General features: G+C 32.6%; 2 protein-coding genes across 6 annotated transcripts in view; both read right to left on the reverse strand.

Moving 5' to 3' along the window:
* LOC105135701 (TMV resistance protein N-like) overlaps positions 1 to 10,934 on the reverse strand; it is a 25,250-nt gene extending 14,316 nt beyond the window's left edge. The window contains exons 1-3 of one of the 5 annotated variants that reach the window (XM_011040717.1): positions 10,151 to 10,934; positions 8,392 to 8,584; positions 1,494 to 1,528 (exon numbers count right to left, since the gene is read on the reverse strand). In XM_011040717.1, the coding sequence (XP_011039019.1) occupies positions 8,443 to 8,584; positions 10,151 to 10,704 (696 nt within the window). In that variant the 5' untranslated portion in view covers positions 10,705 to 10,934 and the 3' untranslated portion in view covers positions 1,494 to 1,528; positions 8,392 to 8,442. Of the gene's footprint in view, positions 1 to 1,493; positions 1,529 to 4,051; positions 4,129 to 8,391; positions 8,585 to 8,870; positions 8,896 to 9,480; positions 10,081 to 10,150 lie in introns of those variants that run through there. The other 4 variants (XM_011040716.1, XM_011040719.1, XM_011040718.1 and 1 more) reach the window with 4 other exon arrangements.
* Positions 10,935 to 13,936: 3,002 nt separating this feature from the next.
* Positions 13,937 to 17,265, reverse strand: part of LOC105135755 (uncharacterized) — a 7,585-nt gene continuing 4,256 nt past the window's right edge. The window contains exons 3-5 of the mRNA XM_011040781.1: positions 17,218 to 17,260; positions 15,398 to 16,838; positions 13,937 to 15,302 (exon numbers count right to left, since the gene is read on the reverse strand). Coding sequence (XP_011039083.1) covers positions 15,116 to 15,302; positions 15,398 to 16,838; positions 17,218 to 17,260 — 1,671 coding nt within the window. The 3' untranslated portion in view covers positions 13,937 to 15,115. The remainder of the gene's footprint in view (positions 15,303 to 15,397; positions 16,839 to 17,217; positions 17,261 to 17,265) is intronic.

A 17,265-nucleotide genomic window follows, 5' to 3' on the forward strand; every position in this document is an offset into this window, starting at 1 on the left:
TCGGGCTTTCGTGGCGATTTCAGGTCCATGCATACATTTTGCATTAAAATAATAATTGGGGACGTATTATTATTATTATTATTATTATTATTATTAAATTTAAAAAATATTGTTATTATTGAAAAAACTGTAGATTTGATTTGAATGATAAAATATTTAATAATAATAATAAGAAGAACTTGGGATAATAATATTTAATATTATTATTAATATTATAAATATTATTATTGTTGTTGTTATTAATATTCTTATAAATAAAATTTGAAAAAAAAAATATTATTATTATTTAATAAGAAATATAGATTTGATTTGAAGGATAAAATTAATAATTATTATTATTATTGTTGTTGTTAATATTATTATTATTATTATTATTAGTATTAATAAATTTAAAAAACAAATATTATTATTATTAAATAAAAATCATAAATTTGATTTGAAGAGAATAAAAACTATAATAATTGAATCTTACAAGTTTAATATTATTATAAATTTTATTATTTTTAGAAGAGTTATACCCAAGTAACTTAACTTGAATCTAGCATAACTACTGGATTTAATTCGGTTAGGCTTGTCGTTGTTACACCACCCAAAAAATAGTTTAAAAATTTTTCTATATTTTTAACTTTTTTAAAATATAAATATATTAACCCCCCGAAAAACACGGGGCAATACACTATAAACTTTCTAGAACTAATTAATATTAGCGTAATTTTATAAACCTGTGTGATGACTTTTACATACATTAATTTAATCTTTGATGATTGCACAGCTTATGTTATGAATTTTTTTCGATTGTGGTTTGCGAGGCATTCATAAAATCAATGGTAAGTTCGTTGATTATAAAAGTTTGTTTTTTTCAGTTTTAAGATCCATACTTACAGAAATTCTATCCTTTCGTATTGTTATTCTCTTGTGTTAAAACATAATTTAAAAATTTACCCAGAACATAGCTGAGAAGAACCCTAAGCGTGCACTTACTTGTAGCAGTCAGATGTCAAAGGATCACTCAGACTTGATTATGCATCATCTCATTTCGAGCTGAAAATTCTTGAAAAATGTTAACAGTCATAAGGATCGATCCAAAGCTACAAATTGCAAGAAAAAGAGAGAGAGAAGCATTCATTGAAGTCCAATCCTTTCATTAATTCATCCATCCATGCTTTCACAAAGTCGGTGGGCTGTGGGACCTTTCCTTCCAGCCTTCCGTTCTCATCAGCCGACACATATCCACGTGCTTAGTTCCTATTGATTCACACTTCTGCTTTACCCCTACATCCGCCCTCCCTCTTTTTATTTTTTTTTTACTTCTCACTTCTTTCTCACTTTCATGGGAAAGTGAGAAAGAAGTGAGAAGTCAAAAAAAATAAAAAGAGAGAGGGGGTCTGAAAGACAGACCTCCTCCACTCTCGTAAAAGATCAAAAAAATATGAAGGTGGGCGGAGGGCTGACGACAGTGGAAGTGCAGACGGAGGGACGTGAGGCATGACAAGATTTAACAATCGACTCTATGAACTTTGACTCGTACCTGCAAACACACATTCATACAAATTAAATCACGGATTAATTTGCCAATTCCTCATCAGATCAACATAGAAGGAGAAGAGACGTATACTACAAAAACAATTCAGCTTGGAATACATCGATGCAAATGGGTGGATGCCGAATTGACAAATTAAGAAACACCACCAAATTAACTTGTACCAAATCCACGTCTCAAGGTTTCATCTATCCTCTGCAGGTCTAGAATTGCCAAGGTTGAACTTTTTAAACTGCCAAGATTCTGGTCTCCTTCCCAGACTAGCTTAACCTTGCTAGATGATAGCTCAAGTTCAGGCTCAAAAAGGGTTCCGATCAAAATTTAATTACAAGGCAAACATCTCAGAGATATCCATCCCTATGTAAATACCTCATCTACTCAGAAAAGGGACTTGAGTCCTTGAGAGAGGTCCATGTTTGCAAAGACTTGTAGATCTTAACATTATTTTTCTACTATTTTTTCAGAAGTCAATGAATTATTTTTCAATAAACAGGGAACAAAACGGCTCTATTGCACTACGGTGTGTCATTTATCAACATGCATGAGTCCTAAGGAATACTCCTTGACAATCAATAAACACAACAACGTAGTGCTGCATAACCTCTTAACATGATGATTAAGGCAGCTCGAACCAAGAACAAATCAAATTGTGAACAAATTAAGTTCCAAAGAGAATGCTACGTAGATAGACCGAGTGATAAAAAGATGACCTACGTTTCCATGAATAATCTTTTTTTTACTAAGAAGTACAAAAATGACAGTTTCTGAAATTAAGCACATCTAACTAATTGAATAAGCTCGTTTTTTTTACTACAAGCACAGATAAGCTGAAGTATTATCATTCATGGAAGCTGTCGTGGGGGATTTAAAGGTGCTCTGTAGCTTGAAAGTCGTTTTTTAGCGGTTGTTTCAGTATGTTCTAGTTTTATGGCTGTCCTTATGCAACTTAACCAGACTATATATGATGAACATTAAATGTCCAGTACGAGGTGATACCATGATTTCTAGTACTGGTGTTTGTGTGGATAGACCATCGGAAACTTTCAATGCACAATCCTAAGAGTACTTTCAATGCACGATCCTAAGAGTAGGATTGAAATGAGCTTGGTTGGTCTTTTTTAAAAGAACATGAAAAACAAAAATAATTACATTTGAATTGAGGCTAATTAACAAACCAGCCCTTGTTTATCATCCTCAGATCCCCTTACTGTTTAAATGAACTTGTAAGTTGAATGCCCATGATAGTTAAGTACGGATAAACATGTCATACAATTATCAATAACTTGGAGATGCTGAAGCAAGCAAGAAGAATTCCATGCATGTGTTTCCAAGATGCCTAATGAATCGAGAGACAACACTACAGTAGCAATTGATTCACAGGCTCATCGCTACTTCAATTGGCTTAGGAGGGAGAGTTCTACATCGACCAGAGCACTTATGCAAAACACCTTTGTTTTTTCTTTATTTGAAAAAGACGCAGAAACATTTGTGATTATTGCTTCAGTAATGAAATCAAGGCAGAGTTAGGTTCCTTTTGTTTATTTTTTGGCATTTCTAGAATGGGTTCAATGTTTTTGCTTCACGAAATGAAAAGGGTTATCAAAACATCCTTTCCATATACGTCATATCAAACACAGCCACAGGTTCTGGACATAAAACAGACAGTTAACTGAGATTATTAGCAATCTAGCACCATGACAATTGAAGTTCAAGGCATCGTTTTCAATGTGTTGGTACCAACTGCATGCTTTTTATTGGCATTTGAACAGCTACAGAGGTTAAGAGACAGGAAATCTTTAACAAAATCTACTCGGAAGAGAGATAAGGCATGTGCAGTTTCTTGGATCCAAATCAATAAGCTTGTCTCTATATTGAACCGGTGAAGTGAACTTGACCATATTAAAACTTGCACAACAAAATTGAAGATTCAATCTCTCAAGGTTAATTTCTAGCGTTTGAGAAAAACTGGCATGGAAAGGGTCTCGCAATTGCTAAGGCTGGCATATTTTAAATCGATAAGATTCTTGTTTTGTTTCTAGATAACAGCGTCTTGTAGTTATCATAAAGAACCAAAAACAATTATTCATCCCAGTGCAGCATCTCATCTCCTATGAAAGGAACTTGACGCCAGCCCTGAGGAAGGTGCACTTTACAGTTATTTTGAACACCAGAATTATAAATCCTGAGCAATCTGAGTTTGGATTTCCTTGCGAAGACTCTGGAATTTAATTTACTTTCAAAAATAATTTCTGAAATGTCCAACAACATCCCTTCAATGTCATCGTTTCTCCAGTAAGTTGCAAGATTTCTTTCATTCTCGTCAAACTCTTTTCCCCTAGGATAGTTGGCAATCATGGTTCCAGGTAATTGAATGTCTTCTCACATGTTAACTACCAAGAAAAAACAACCGCCTAGCTACGTGGCTCAACCGTGATGTTCGTGTATCGAATGATCAAGGTCAAATTAAGTATTCCTAAATGCTTAGCTGGTTCAAAAATATAAGCTACCGATGTAATAAATTTCGAAGAAAAAAAGAAGCTAGTACCCGTCTTCTAAGACCATTCCTTCCATGTATGCAACTTCTTTAACTTTTTAAGGAAAAAAGAAGAAGTTAGAGCTTTAAGAAATTGGAATGTGAAATTCAATTACTCTAATATAATTTTTCTACTTTTAACCTTTATAATTTTTCTACGTTTAACCTTTACCATTCATGTATGTCTAAAAACCTTCAGTTTTTTAATTTGTTCCCTACAAATGGAATTCTTCCTGTTCGAATTAGTGATGTTAATTGTTCTTTTAAAAAAGAAAAAAAGCTCTCTAAGCCCGTATTCTCTGGACTTTGATGAACAGATAACAGCTTGGAAAGGAATTGGTTATATACCTGTCTTGTTTCCCCTCCTTTCCTTTCAGGTCTGCAGCTTCTTTAAGAGCCGCCCTCCAACTATCTACTCTAGCCATTTCCTTATGGAAGCTTTTTTCGTGTTTAGCAAATGCTTCTTCAAACAACCCTTTCTGTTTCCTGACATCCGAAGGATTAACGTTGTAAAAAACGGGAAACACAGAGAGCCCAGTTGTTCTCCTAGCATCCATGATGAGCACAAGCTGGTCCAGGCACTGTGTTGAAGAAGCGTAGTCTTTAGAGAACACAACAACCGATATCCTGGATTCCTGTATCGCTCTCTTGATATCAGACTTTTGTCCTGTGTAAATTCCACCATCTCTAAAAGTTCGAATCCCAGCATAATTGAGGTCTTTGTGGAGATGATCAGCAAAAGTCTTGCCAATTTCTTGGTGGTTAAAACTCAAGAAAACATCATTAGCCTTTCCAGAAGGGAAAAGCATCAAGAGATTGATAACTGAGAACAAACACATTGGACTGGTTGGTGAATTCATGATGAAGAAACTAGAAGGATGAAAGTTTCCGATGGGAATGGAGTGAAACGGCAACGCTGGGAGGATTTTCAGGGTGTGATCCGCAGGCAACTGGTAACTGGAAGTGGAAGAACGAGAAAGGAGAGAGGGGTTTTTTTCGAGCAGTTTAGGGTTTTTTAATATTGATTTAGAATTGGGTTTCTTTTGAAGAAACAGGGCCTTGAGTCCATCAAACGGAAAATCAGAACCTACTGTATAACTATTTATAGTTGTAGTATGTATAAACTAAAAGTAGTGATTTTATATTCTGTCACTTTAGATCTCAATAGTGATTCAAAAAAAAATTCAATTTGATATTTCAATTTTTTTTTACGACCAAACCCTTTTTACTCCCAATTAATAACCAATTACATATTATTTGAGAGATAGTATTGAATTGAAAAATAGAAAACTAAAGTGATAAAAATAAATAAAGTAGGTTATAGCTTTGACATTTTTTTGTGAAATTCATTTTAATCCCTCTTATTTTTAATTATTAGTTAATTAGTCCCTTTAAATTTTAAAAATTTAATTTTAATTAAATACTTCAATTTCCTCCTTTTCTTCAATTATTTGGTAGAGGAGAGAGGAACTCGCAAGATTCCATGCAAAGCAAGAAAGTTATCAATGGTGATGATTTTAGCTATTAAAATAATTAATTTTTTTTATTAAATGATTTCATATGATAACAGAAATTCAAATTAATTTTTTTTTATCTTCGTATCAAAAAAAAATCCGAGCCCAAAAATATTTTTTTTTAAAGGAGAGGGGCTCGCAAAATTTCAATGCAGAGCGAGAAAGTTGTTAATGGTGATAATTTCAGCAATCAAAATAATTAATTTTTATGTCAAATGGTTCAGGAGTTCAAATTAAGTGTTTTTTTTTCACCTTGAAAGCACTTAAAAAATATCTGAGCTTAGAAATATTTTTTTTTATTTCAGGCTGATTTTGAATTTTAGAACAACTTTTAGTGTTTTTTAAGACCATAAACTAGTTTAACAAGGTTTCTAGAATATTACATAAGTATTTTGTGTTAAAAATAGAAAGATAATAAGTTTCGGATCAAACAAATAGAAACACTATTTTTCTAGTGTATTACAATGGTCAAAATCTAAGTTTTAAGTGAAGGTTGTTCTTTTAAAAAAATAAATAGATCAAATGACATATCACCTATCTTATTAACTTTAAAAAAAAAAAATTAAAGGCTAGTACTCGTGCTCATGCTCAGACCTTGCAGGCCCACTCTTTCTTGATGTGTCAAACACATGGCTTAGCTTTCTAAACCCAACAGCACCTAGCTTTATTTTTTTTATTAATATTTTTTTTATTTTTAAATAATTTTTAAATTTATTTTGGATTTATATTTGATATCAAAAAAGAAAATAAGAAAAAAAAATCAATCCAAGTTAAATTTTTAAACACATGACCAACTTATTTAATCAAAAACACTATACAAGAAAGAATTATGAAGCTCAATCTCTTGTATATAAAATGTTAATGATAAAATCAAAAGATAAATACACAAAAAATTTAAAAAATAGCAATTAAAAGAATAAGGGTTAAGATGGAAATTAAAAAATAAATTAAAGGGAAACAACAATTTATCAATTTGAAAGTTAAATTGAAAAGAAAAAAATATTAACAAAAGAAAAAATCAAAAGAATGAAGATCAAAATAAATAAAAAAATATATTATCAACTTAAATTGAAAGGTGAAATTAAAAACAATAAAGAGAGTTGAGAAAAAAATCACAAATCTAAAGAAAAAGAATCAAATTGAAAACACCAATACATGAAAAAAAAAATAACATGTAGAATTTTTCAACATGTTTTTTACATAAAAAATTCTTAAACATAAATAGAGAAACTTACGCATATATTGAATTAAATAAATCAACTATTTTATAAAGAAAAGAAAAAAAAGTCATTAACAATAAAAAAAATTAAAAAAATTGAAAGACAAATATAAATCAGAACATTTAACAGGTCATTTACATGGTTGTGTTTAATAAATTTATTTATTAAAATCAATTTGTAATAGAAATCAACACATACATAAAATTTATTGAATAAAAGAAAAGAAAATAAATATTATACAAGGCTGCACATTAAAATATTATAAAACTAAATATTTTTCATTTTTAAAACAAATTTAATCTAAATAAAATATTAAAAAAATTACATTATCAATCCCTTTAAAAATTAAACACATCCAATATATTTAAAAAAATGATCTCTATTTAGAAAAGGCTAAATAGGAAAAAAAACATAAAACACAAACTTCAAAATCATTTTTAAAAAAAAAATAATTAAAAAAAACAAAATTTAAAACAAAACAATCAAGACGTTGATGGGCCTAGTAAACAACAAGCCGAGCATATGGTCCATGAAGAAAGGACCCAGCACAAACATACAAGATTAGGCCCTTGAGCGCAACCTGTAATTTTTTTTTATGTGAATGAGGTGAATGACAAGTCCACATGCATGAGCCTTTATTTCTTTTTAAGTTAACGGGGCGAATGAATTTGTGTTGAAAAAAAGAGACGACATATCATCTAAACACCCTAGTGACTGAAAAAGGAGGGTTGTTATTTTTTTTCTTCTAAAAACCTATTTTTAACTTCTTCTTTTTTTACCTAAAAAACCTAGAAAACAACATGATAACTTTGTCAAACTAATCTTTGACCTTCAAAAAGTAAAAAACCACCTTAAAATTCAAAATTAATCCAATACTAAAGATCTTATTAAGCTTAAATTTTTTATATATATATTTTCAAGTGAAAAAAAAAACATAATTTAACCTCATAAAACCATTTTGCACTTTTAAAATTAAAATTCTGTTCCCGGCCCAGAATTTTTTTTTACCCATTTGAGGCCTATAATTTTTATTTTGACACTATAGAAGGCCCAACTACTAATTTCTCCTTGACATACCGACAAAACAAAAGGAAAAGAGCAGCTATGCCTAGGAAATACCAATACCAAAGCCTGTACGGCCCATGATCCGTCCTGAGATGGAACAGGTTAATTTACGATATCAATTTAATTTTTTAAAATTAAACATCTTTTTGAAGAAAAAAAATTAAACTGAATTTAAACTAGTCAACTACTCCAACCTAGGGTAGATCTTGTGGATACTTGTCAAATACAAGCATCGGATTGCTCCTGTAGTTTGGGATTGGGTTTTTGGTCTCAAGCTTTCTTTATTTCAATTTTTTTCTAGGCTGATTGTGTTCATCCTTTGGTGCTAACCTGTAGAGGGAGCTTTTAAACATATGATTAGATTGTCTAATTCAGAATGCGTAAGAACTAGGATTGCTCCTGAAAATAAATTGTTTTGTCCTTGCTTGCTTAAAAGCTTATTACCTAAAAAGAACGTCTTCCTTAACTTGTGTTGCTTAGGTACTACTAGAATCAGGAGGAAACAGGAATATGATGAACCAGTTTTGTAGAACTATCCCTGCCATCTGCAGCTTCTCTAAGAGCTGCCCCTCACTCTTCCACCCTCTCCATCTCAACCTGGAAGCCTTGCTCGTGTGACGAAAACGCTTCATGATATCGTCCTTCCTGGTTCCTAACTTCAGATGGACCCAAATGGTAAAATATGGGCAGCAAAATGTGCCCAGTAGCTCTCCTAGCATCCATGATCATTACAACTTAGTGTGTTTTGAGCTTTTGTTTCAGTTAGTTCTTGTTTTATGGCTGTCCTTGTGCAACTTCACCAGCTTATATATACGATAAATAAATGGCCAGCATGAGGTGATACCGTGATTTCTAGCACTGGTGTTTGTGATGGATATACCATCAGAGTGTTTAAGTAATCCGAAGGGAAGGATTGAATGTATTTGGTCGTTTTTTTCGAAAAAGCATGAAAAACAAAAGTAATTACATTTGACTTGAGGCTAATCTAACAAACCAGCCCTTGTTCATCGTCCTCACCAGTTGCTGTTTAAATAACTTTTAAGTTAGATGGTGGTGTTATTAAGTTATGGATAAACATGTCACACAATTATCAATAATTTAGAGATAATGAAGCAAGCAAGAAGAATTCTATGGATTTGTTTGGAAGATGCCTAAAGAATGGAGAGACAATACTACAATAGTAATTGATACACTAGCTCATCCCTACTTCAATTGGATTAGGAGAGAGTTCTGCAATGACTAGTGCCCTTATGTACACCACTTTATCTTTTTTATCTTTTTCTTTTTGAGAGACAGAACGCTGTTTGTGATCATAGTTTCAGTAATGAAATCAAGACAGAGTTAGGTTTCAGTAATGAGATTACGAGCAGTCTAGCACCATGACTATTGAAGTTAAGGCTTGTAAGCAAATTAGAAAGAAAACAAAAATGCAGTTTCCTAAAAATTTCTTATCAAATATCATAAAATGGGAGAGTTAGGTGGAGATGGGATGGATGTTCCCCCATTTCCACTATAAAATAGAGGTTGTGTGAGAGCCAAAAGAAAGCAGTAAAGTGTAGCAGCTTGCAATACCAAGCGCATAGGGATAAGAGAAATGTAAGGCAATTGCATGCTTTCTTATTGATATTTTAACAACTAGAAAAGGTTAAGAGATAAGAAGTCTTGAACAACTTCCACTCAGAAGAGAGATAAGAAACTTGCACAAAATTGGAAATTCAATCTCTGAAGGTTTCTATCCTTTGAAAAATCTGGTATTTGAAAGGTGCTCACAGTTGCTAAGGTTTACATATTTCACACACTTTTCAGTGATTTTTAACTCCAGAATAATAAATTTTGAGCGATCTAATCTTGCACTTCCTTACAAAGACTCCAGAGCTTAAATTGATCTCCGAACTAATCTTTGAAATGTCCAAGAATATCCTTTCAATGTCTTCATTTCTCTAGTAAAACGCAAGATTTCTTTCATTCTGGTCGAACTCTTTTCCCTAGGATAGTTGGCTGTGTTTGTCTCGTGAAGCCATGTTTCCAAGTAATTGAATGTCTTTTCACATGATGATTAGCAAGAAAAAACAACACCCTAGCTTTGTGGCTCAACATGCGTCATATTTCAATGATTTTAAGCATTCTCCTAGAGCCTAAAATTGAAAATCTTAGCCATGTTTGAGTATCGAACGATCGAGGTCAAATTACGCATCCCTAAATGCTCAGCTGATTCAAAAATATAAGCTATCAATGAAACAAATTTCGAAGAAATTAAAAAAAAAAAGAAAGCTAGTACCTGTCTTCCAGAACCATCCTTTCCATGTTTGCAGCTTCCTTAAGAGCCCTTCTCCATCCCTCCACCCTCTCCATCTGATACTTGAAGCGTTTTCCAAGCTTAGCAAACTCTTCACCAAATTGCCCTGTTTGTTTCCCCACCTCAGATGGATCAACATCGTAGAAAACTGGGAACACTATGTGCCCAACAGTTCTTCTACGTTCCATGATCATCGAGAGTTCATCAAGACACCATCTTGAAGAAGAGTAGTTTTTAGAGAACACAATAATAGATGATTTTGATTCTTGAATTGCTTTCTGGATTTCTAACTCAATGTTCTCTCCTATCCGGATCTCATCGTCGTCTCTGAAAGTGGGAATCCCTGCTCTAGTTAAAGCTTTGTAGAGGTGATCGGTGAAATGTTGGCGTGTATCTCCACCTCTAAAACTCAAGAAGACATCGTAAGTAGTTAGCCCTGGGTCTCTGAACGAGGGGTCACACGTCCGGGGTGTCAAAGTAGCCCCAGGAATTAAGGAGAGAAAAAACAAGATTAGGGTCACTGGGTTGAAAGCCATGGGTTTGATGAAGAGAGGCAAAGATTTTTGAGTTGGATGGATGAAGATCTCTCTTGATTCTTTGGGGGAAGATAGAATCGAAGCGGCAACGTTTCGGAGGGTTTTCCGGCGGAAGGAGGAAGAAATTCAAAAGGTTCTCTTTAGAAATTAGAACTGTTTTCTGCCTGCGTTCCGTCTCCGTGCAGAGTGAATCAACGTTTAAACAGTACATGCAGAATTATAATTCACGATGCAAAACTGCGCAAACTTTGCACTGTTATACCTTCCACGGTTCGGCTTATCCGTGTTAAGGATCAAACCGGTTTAGCCTGAATCTGAATATCTTAAATTGGATCGATTCAGTAAAAAAACTAATTTGTTTTTTAATTTTTAATTATGTTTTATTTTAAAAAATTAATATTTAATATTATTCATTCATATTATATCAATTAAAAAAAATCATATAACCAGTGTAGTATTTACAGGATTTGATCATAACATTCATATTACATCAATTAAAAAAAATCATATGACAGTGTAGTATTTACAGGATTTGATCATAATCCTAATTTTATTTCATATAATATTTTACTTAATTTTGTTGAACGTTAAAAAAAATCATAAAAATTATAATTCTTGTTGGATAAATTTATATAAAATATTATTTATTTTATGGTATAATAGCAGTAGCTAAATTTATAATATTTAAATTAAAAACCATCAATATTAATATATATTTTTTTTAATTATTTTATAACCTTAAATTAAAAATCATTATTAACTAAACACATTAAACTATTTTTTGTTTAATCTCAATTTCAACCACAGTTTTAACCAAACATATATAAATATCAAACCAACTTTAACTAAATATATTTTTCATAAAATAATTGTTTTAAAACCATAACCAGAAAAATTATCACACTACCAAACACATATGAACCAAAAGTTTTATGGAGAATTACTTTTCAATCCTCGTACTTTCCTTCTTTTTTAATTTTTATTTTAGTCTAAGAATTTATTTTCTTGATATTTCAATTCTCAAGAGAAGAGAGCCTTTGGATTTCAATAGAGAAAAGAGAAAATCATTGGTTGGTATCAATTTTATTCATGAAAAGAATTAATTTTAGTGTCAATAAAATTCATTAAATAAAAAAAGTTTAACAATGATTGTTTAGAATTTTAATCTTAACTAAAAAAATAAATTGAAGTTGAAAGAAAAAAATCTGTTTTTGTTTTGGTTTCGCATTTTTGAACCGTTTTGGATGGCTTTTAAGTTTGATAAATGGGTTTTTTTTAGGTTTTAAAAGATATGTATTGAATGTTTTTAGATGAAAATAAATTTTTAAACCAGAAAAAAATTAAATTTGAATTTTCAATTATCACATTAATAGCTGGATTTTGGATAGGAAGACAACACAACATATGCTTCTTCTTTTTTTTTTCAATAAAACAATGTTTTAGTTTAAAAAATAAATTGGGTGTAAATTAATAGTTTGTGAGAATTATAAAAATTAAATGATAAATCACTATTATGTCAATATTGATTCAAAAAATGAAACTTTGCCCGATTGTTTTTTGTATAGTATATTATGATATTAAAAAAATAATAATATTATTTTGTTCAATTTGAATCTTTAATATTAATTTTTTTATTTGATTTTAAATTAATCTTTTAATTTTATTTATTATATAATTAAAATTTAAAAAATAAACTATATAATTTGAATTATCAGTTAAATTAAGTTTACTTCAATTGATTTAATCTGAATTTAAAAAAAAATTCTGTTAAAAGAAAAGTTTTGGTCCGGGAAGTAGCCGTGTATTGACCTAAATTTTCTTTATGAAAAAATTACTACATACCTTCTTTTATATATATACATAAACACTTTCCAACCAATTTTTCATAAATTATATATTTAGACGCCCGATAACTTAAAATAATTATGAAAAGATGACGCAGAAACACAGTTATTCTCTTCTCCCTCCGACCAAAATCAATTTCCCTTATCTCTCAGGATTTCCCAAATTCCTTAAATTTTTTAGGATTTTCAATCTGATGCAGTTAATTCCTCACGTTTCCTGTTCTAACTCAGGGGTGGTTGTTTTTATAAAATAGTTTTTAAAAATTATTTTTTAATTTTTTCATGTCCATCAATAAAAAATACTTTCTAATAAAAAAAATTAGTTTAATTGTTAGAAAAGTATTTTTTTTATTTTAGACAAAAAATATTTTTTAAAAATTATGAAAAATTTAGAAATGTCATATTATTTAATGATTATATCAAATTTGATTCTCAAACTTTTAATTGTTATATATATTTTGTTTTGAATATTTTAATTTTATCATTTAAAATTTAATTTAATTTAACTTTTATATTAAGCTTGTTTCTTATTTTTATAATTGTTATTTGAACAATATAAACCAACTAGCCAGCTAAAATAGAAAAAACCAATTTTTTTGATTGTTACTTATTTTAACATAACCAAATATTAAAAAAAAAATTCAACCTATTTTTTAATACATTACCAAATATCTAAAACTAATTTATTTTTTTAAAAAAATTATTTTTTTAGCAAATTAACAGGGCTAGTTGTCTAGCTGATTGAGCTGGGGAAAATAGAAGTGGAAGAAAGGAAAAAGGCAAAAGGGTGTTGTCCTTTTGTTCTTCAATTCTTTTTTTCTTTATGAATTATGTTCTTTTCTAAACAATTGTATGGATCATATTTTTAAGGTATATACCCTGATATTTAAACCCTCTGCCTAGGGTAATTCCTTTCAAAGCATGTATACCCTTTTAAAACATCAAATCCACATGGTTTTGATAGAAAAAAAATAATTATAGACAAATCAAACAGGGATTTGCAACCCCTATTACATCCTGATATATATTCTTATTGATGATGAAGCAAAATATAACGAACTCCAATCGTCAAGGAGTGAGCAACCAGTCAGCACCCCACTTGCCGCCTTCTCTAAAAGGATGGCATACACAAATCTTCCGGTTCTTGTAATGTTTGATTCACAGATAACAAGCATCTGATTCAAAACTGATCAAAAGCTAAAACATGCGGTTGAAATTCAAAGACAACCAAAGCATTGAATAAGTTGCAGCACATCATCGCTGTTTAAGAAGATGAAAGTTTGCATAATTATTCAGTTTCAAGAACAAGGAACTGCAGCTGTGGCAATGACATATATCCACAAGAGTAAAGGGCTAAAAAGATAAACTAATTCTTTCAAAGAGAAAGATAATGAACAAAGGCTGAACAAATACCATTTCATTTAAATGCAAACACATCCATCAAAGCCATACAAGCCAGAGAGAACTACAAGGTACACACAAAATGCTAAGCAAGCAGCTCCTCACGCATCTCATATACTCAAACTTCTATATTGGAGGTTTACACATACTTTACCATCCATGACAGCAACAAGCAGAAGAAGGAAAACGAAAGGGCTTTAGCATCCGATGACCAGAGAAGTTGCATGAACATCACCTTTTTAATGACCAAAGTTAGAATACCCACCAAGGTAGATGATTTCAGCATCCAATCTCTGCAGCATACACCCATCATTTGTTGTTGTGTTGTGTTCTCCTGTCTTGACTTCTTCAAGACTAAATCACAGTCAAATGTGATAGGTCAATTTGTTGTAAAAATCTTCCAAATTTGCATAAATTACATATTTTGCTTTGCTCAGTTGGTGCTTTCACCGCTCAACTTCCATCTTCTGTTTCCATCCAGTAGTCAAGCTTAGAATAAGCAATAGCAGATTCTGGTTTTCCATCATTGGTGTACAACTTAAATAAACTGACTTCTGAGAACCAATGCAACTCCCCGGAAAATTTCAGGTGACAAGTAACAAAATCCATCTCAGTTGCAATACATTAAGAGGCTATTAGGTGGTTATATAAACTTGTTGAAAGGCATATATGCTAGAAGATAAGATCTTCTTCATCCATAAAATTTCTGTAGATGGCTTGAATTGAAAGCTCAGGTTTCCTACTAAAAAAAGTAAAATCATGGTTTAATCGTGGTGGTGTGCTAGAAGCTCAAGAGTGAAACTAAGGCCACCACCCCATTGCACTACTGAAGAATAAAAGGAAGACCTAACTGCATTAAGTAGATAGATTTGCAGCTAGAAAATATGCTCCCCAGAAAATTGTCTCCTTGACTTGAGGTTGTCCAAGAACTCTTTTAACTAAACCTCAAGATAAACTTAAGAGCTTCTCAGAAAACAAAAGGTTGATATAAGATGGCCATCCTTATGCACTAAAGACGCCAGCATAAATAAACTCTAACTTTTACTACCTATTTTCCAATTTCAAGGATTTGGAACCTTTTTTTTTACCAGCCTCACGCCAAGCCAAGCATCATTGAAATACTACCCTTAGCTGACTGCAGGCTCCTTCCCTTACCATAGTTAATATTATGTGCCCTCTGCAGACCATAAATCGCTATCGATCTCTGATAGTGTAATGCTAATTGGTTGCCATCCTGATGGATGATGTATGATCCATTTTTTATAGCCAATTACCATGTTCAAGATCTGAAGGATATCACCCAGAGCATGTCCTTTCAAGCACTTTCTCTTTAAAATAGTACCTGCTTCATACCTGTACATCGCATAGGAGAATACATGACAGCATTTTCAAAGTTAGAATTGAAACTCAGAAAATCAAATTGAGTTGAAGAAACTGGTGAGCTTTACCTGCACTGAGAAGCCAAGATTGCAGATCGCCCGGCAGAGGATATCAGAAAAAGTTGAATTTCATCCCATGTTGCTTTTGGGATTTGTTTCGGGCTGCCACCAATAGGGTTGACACATTTCCACAGTTTCTCGTTTTTACCAACAAACAACTGCATCGCACCTAAGCTCTGTGCCACTACCATCTGATGCTCAATGGCACACTCAAGGGCCTTCTTAATGTCAGTGTTACGATGCTTCTGATCTCCATATCTGATGCAGTCAGCTATATTTGTTTCGGTTGGCATTATCTTTTCACTTTTAAGGGTGTTCAAGGCAAGCAAGACCACACCTATAAGGCCTTGAACGTATTCAGAAGGTTTTGGGCATCCTGGACTCCCCCATATAACACTTCCTGGAGCAACACTAGCCCCCATTGCTGATGAAGATGATGACAGATATTCTGGATGACTGGAGTATCTATGGTTGGGCATCTCATCCTGGTAAATTGATGGTGAGTTATGTGCCATATTTCCATTTTGCGAGTTACTTGAGCTTACAGATCGGGGAAGTTTCTTCTTGGAATCATGTTTTACCTCTGGATTTCGTCGTTGAGGGTTAAAGTTGATGGAGTATCCAGAAATGTTCAAATTACCAATATCAGGCGCACTCATATATGGTTCAGGCATAGAACTTGTTCCGTTGGGCCTGGCAGGCATTGGAGGAGGACCACAAGGGTGAAGATAAGGAGGAGGATAAAAACCACCTGCCGCAAAGTCAGGTTGCATCGCTGAATTGTTTGGCCTTAATTGCTGTGTATAATGATTTTGGTGGTTGTCATTAACATAGGGGACATCACACCAAGTAAAATTAGTATTTCCATGAACAAAATCTGGGGCAGGTCCACTAAGGGGAACTCTAGGGAAATAAGTACCCGGTTGGTGAGAGTTTGTATTATGTTGATCTTCTTGGGTCCAAAGAGGCACACTTGTTGTCTTTGATCCATTTGTCTGGCTTGGGCTTCTTCGGATGTTTTTCCCTTTCTGTTTATTGTCATAACCCCTTGCTGTGTAAGGAGACTTCTGGTTTGCCAGATACGGATTCTCAGAATAGGAATCCGCTGGTTGTTTTAATTGAGCGGCATCAGTCAATGGCATCTGTGAAGTTTCTGAAGTGGACATATAGCTATTACTATCAGGTTGCAGTGATTCACCTTCACTGAGAGGCGGTCCTCCTGCCAAAAGACTTGTCCAGAGCCATACACTCTTTGCAGCCGCAAGAAGGGGTGCGGATGCTTTCTGGGGCTGTGCCAGAAGAATATTGTATCTCCTCATTCGCAACTGATGGAGAGCATTAGAGAAGTCTCGATCACCAGAAATTAACAAATAATTAGCAGGCGCGGCATTGTCCACAGCCCAAAACAACATATCAACAAGAATCTTCTTATCACTTGCATCTTTAACACCTGTTCATTCACATATAACATTACAAACTACAGTGAAAACCATATCCAAACATCAAATCTTCTAAAACATAACAAATAAACAGCAAAAAAGAATCAATGTTCAAAAACCAAAACATCCAACTGTTGTTATAACATATTCACACATAGTCAACCTGAGATATAATAAAAGAAATCACCAAAAATTAGTCAGCTATGCAAATCTTAACAAACCCTTTCTGTTCAGTCAACAACCCCAGCCCAAAATCAATCGCACCGACACCAAGAAAGCCAAGAGATCGAAAAAGATCCGATCTTTCTTGACTAATCAATAAGAACAACACCAACAATCAAACACCCCACGAAGCAAAACCATCAAAAAGTAGAAGTAAAATCAAGATACCTGCAGGGACATGATTGAGAGCAATCCCAGTACTAGAGAGCGCCTGCT

The sequence above is a fragment of the Populus euphratica genome, unplaced genomic scaffold (genome assembly GCF_000495115.2).
Source record: "Populus euphratica unplaced genomic scaffold, PopEup_1.0 scaffold271.1, whole genome shotgun sequence".
In the NCBI taxonomy this organism is placed as follows: Eukaryota; Viridiplantae; Streptophyta; class Magnoliopsida; order Malpighiales; family Salicaceae; genus Populus; species Populus euphratica.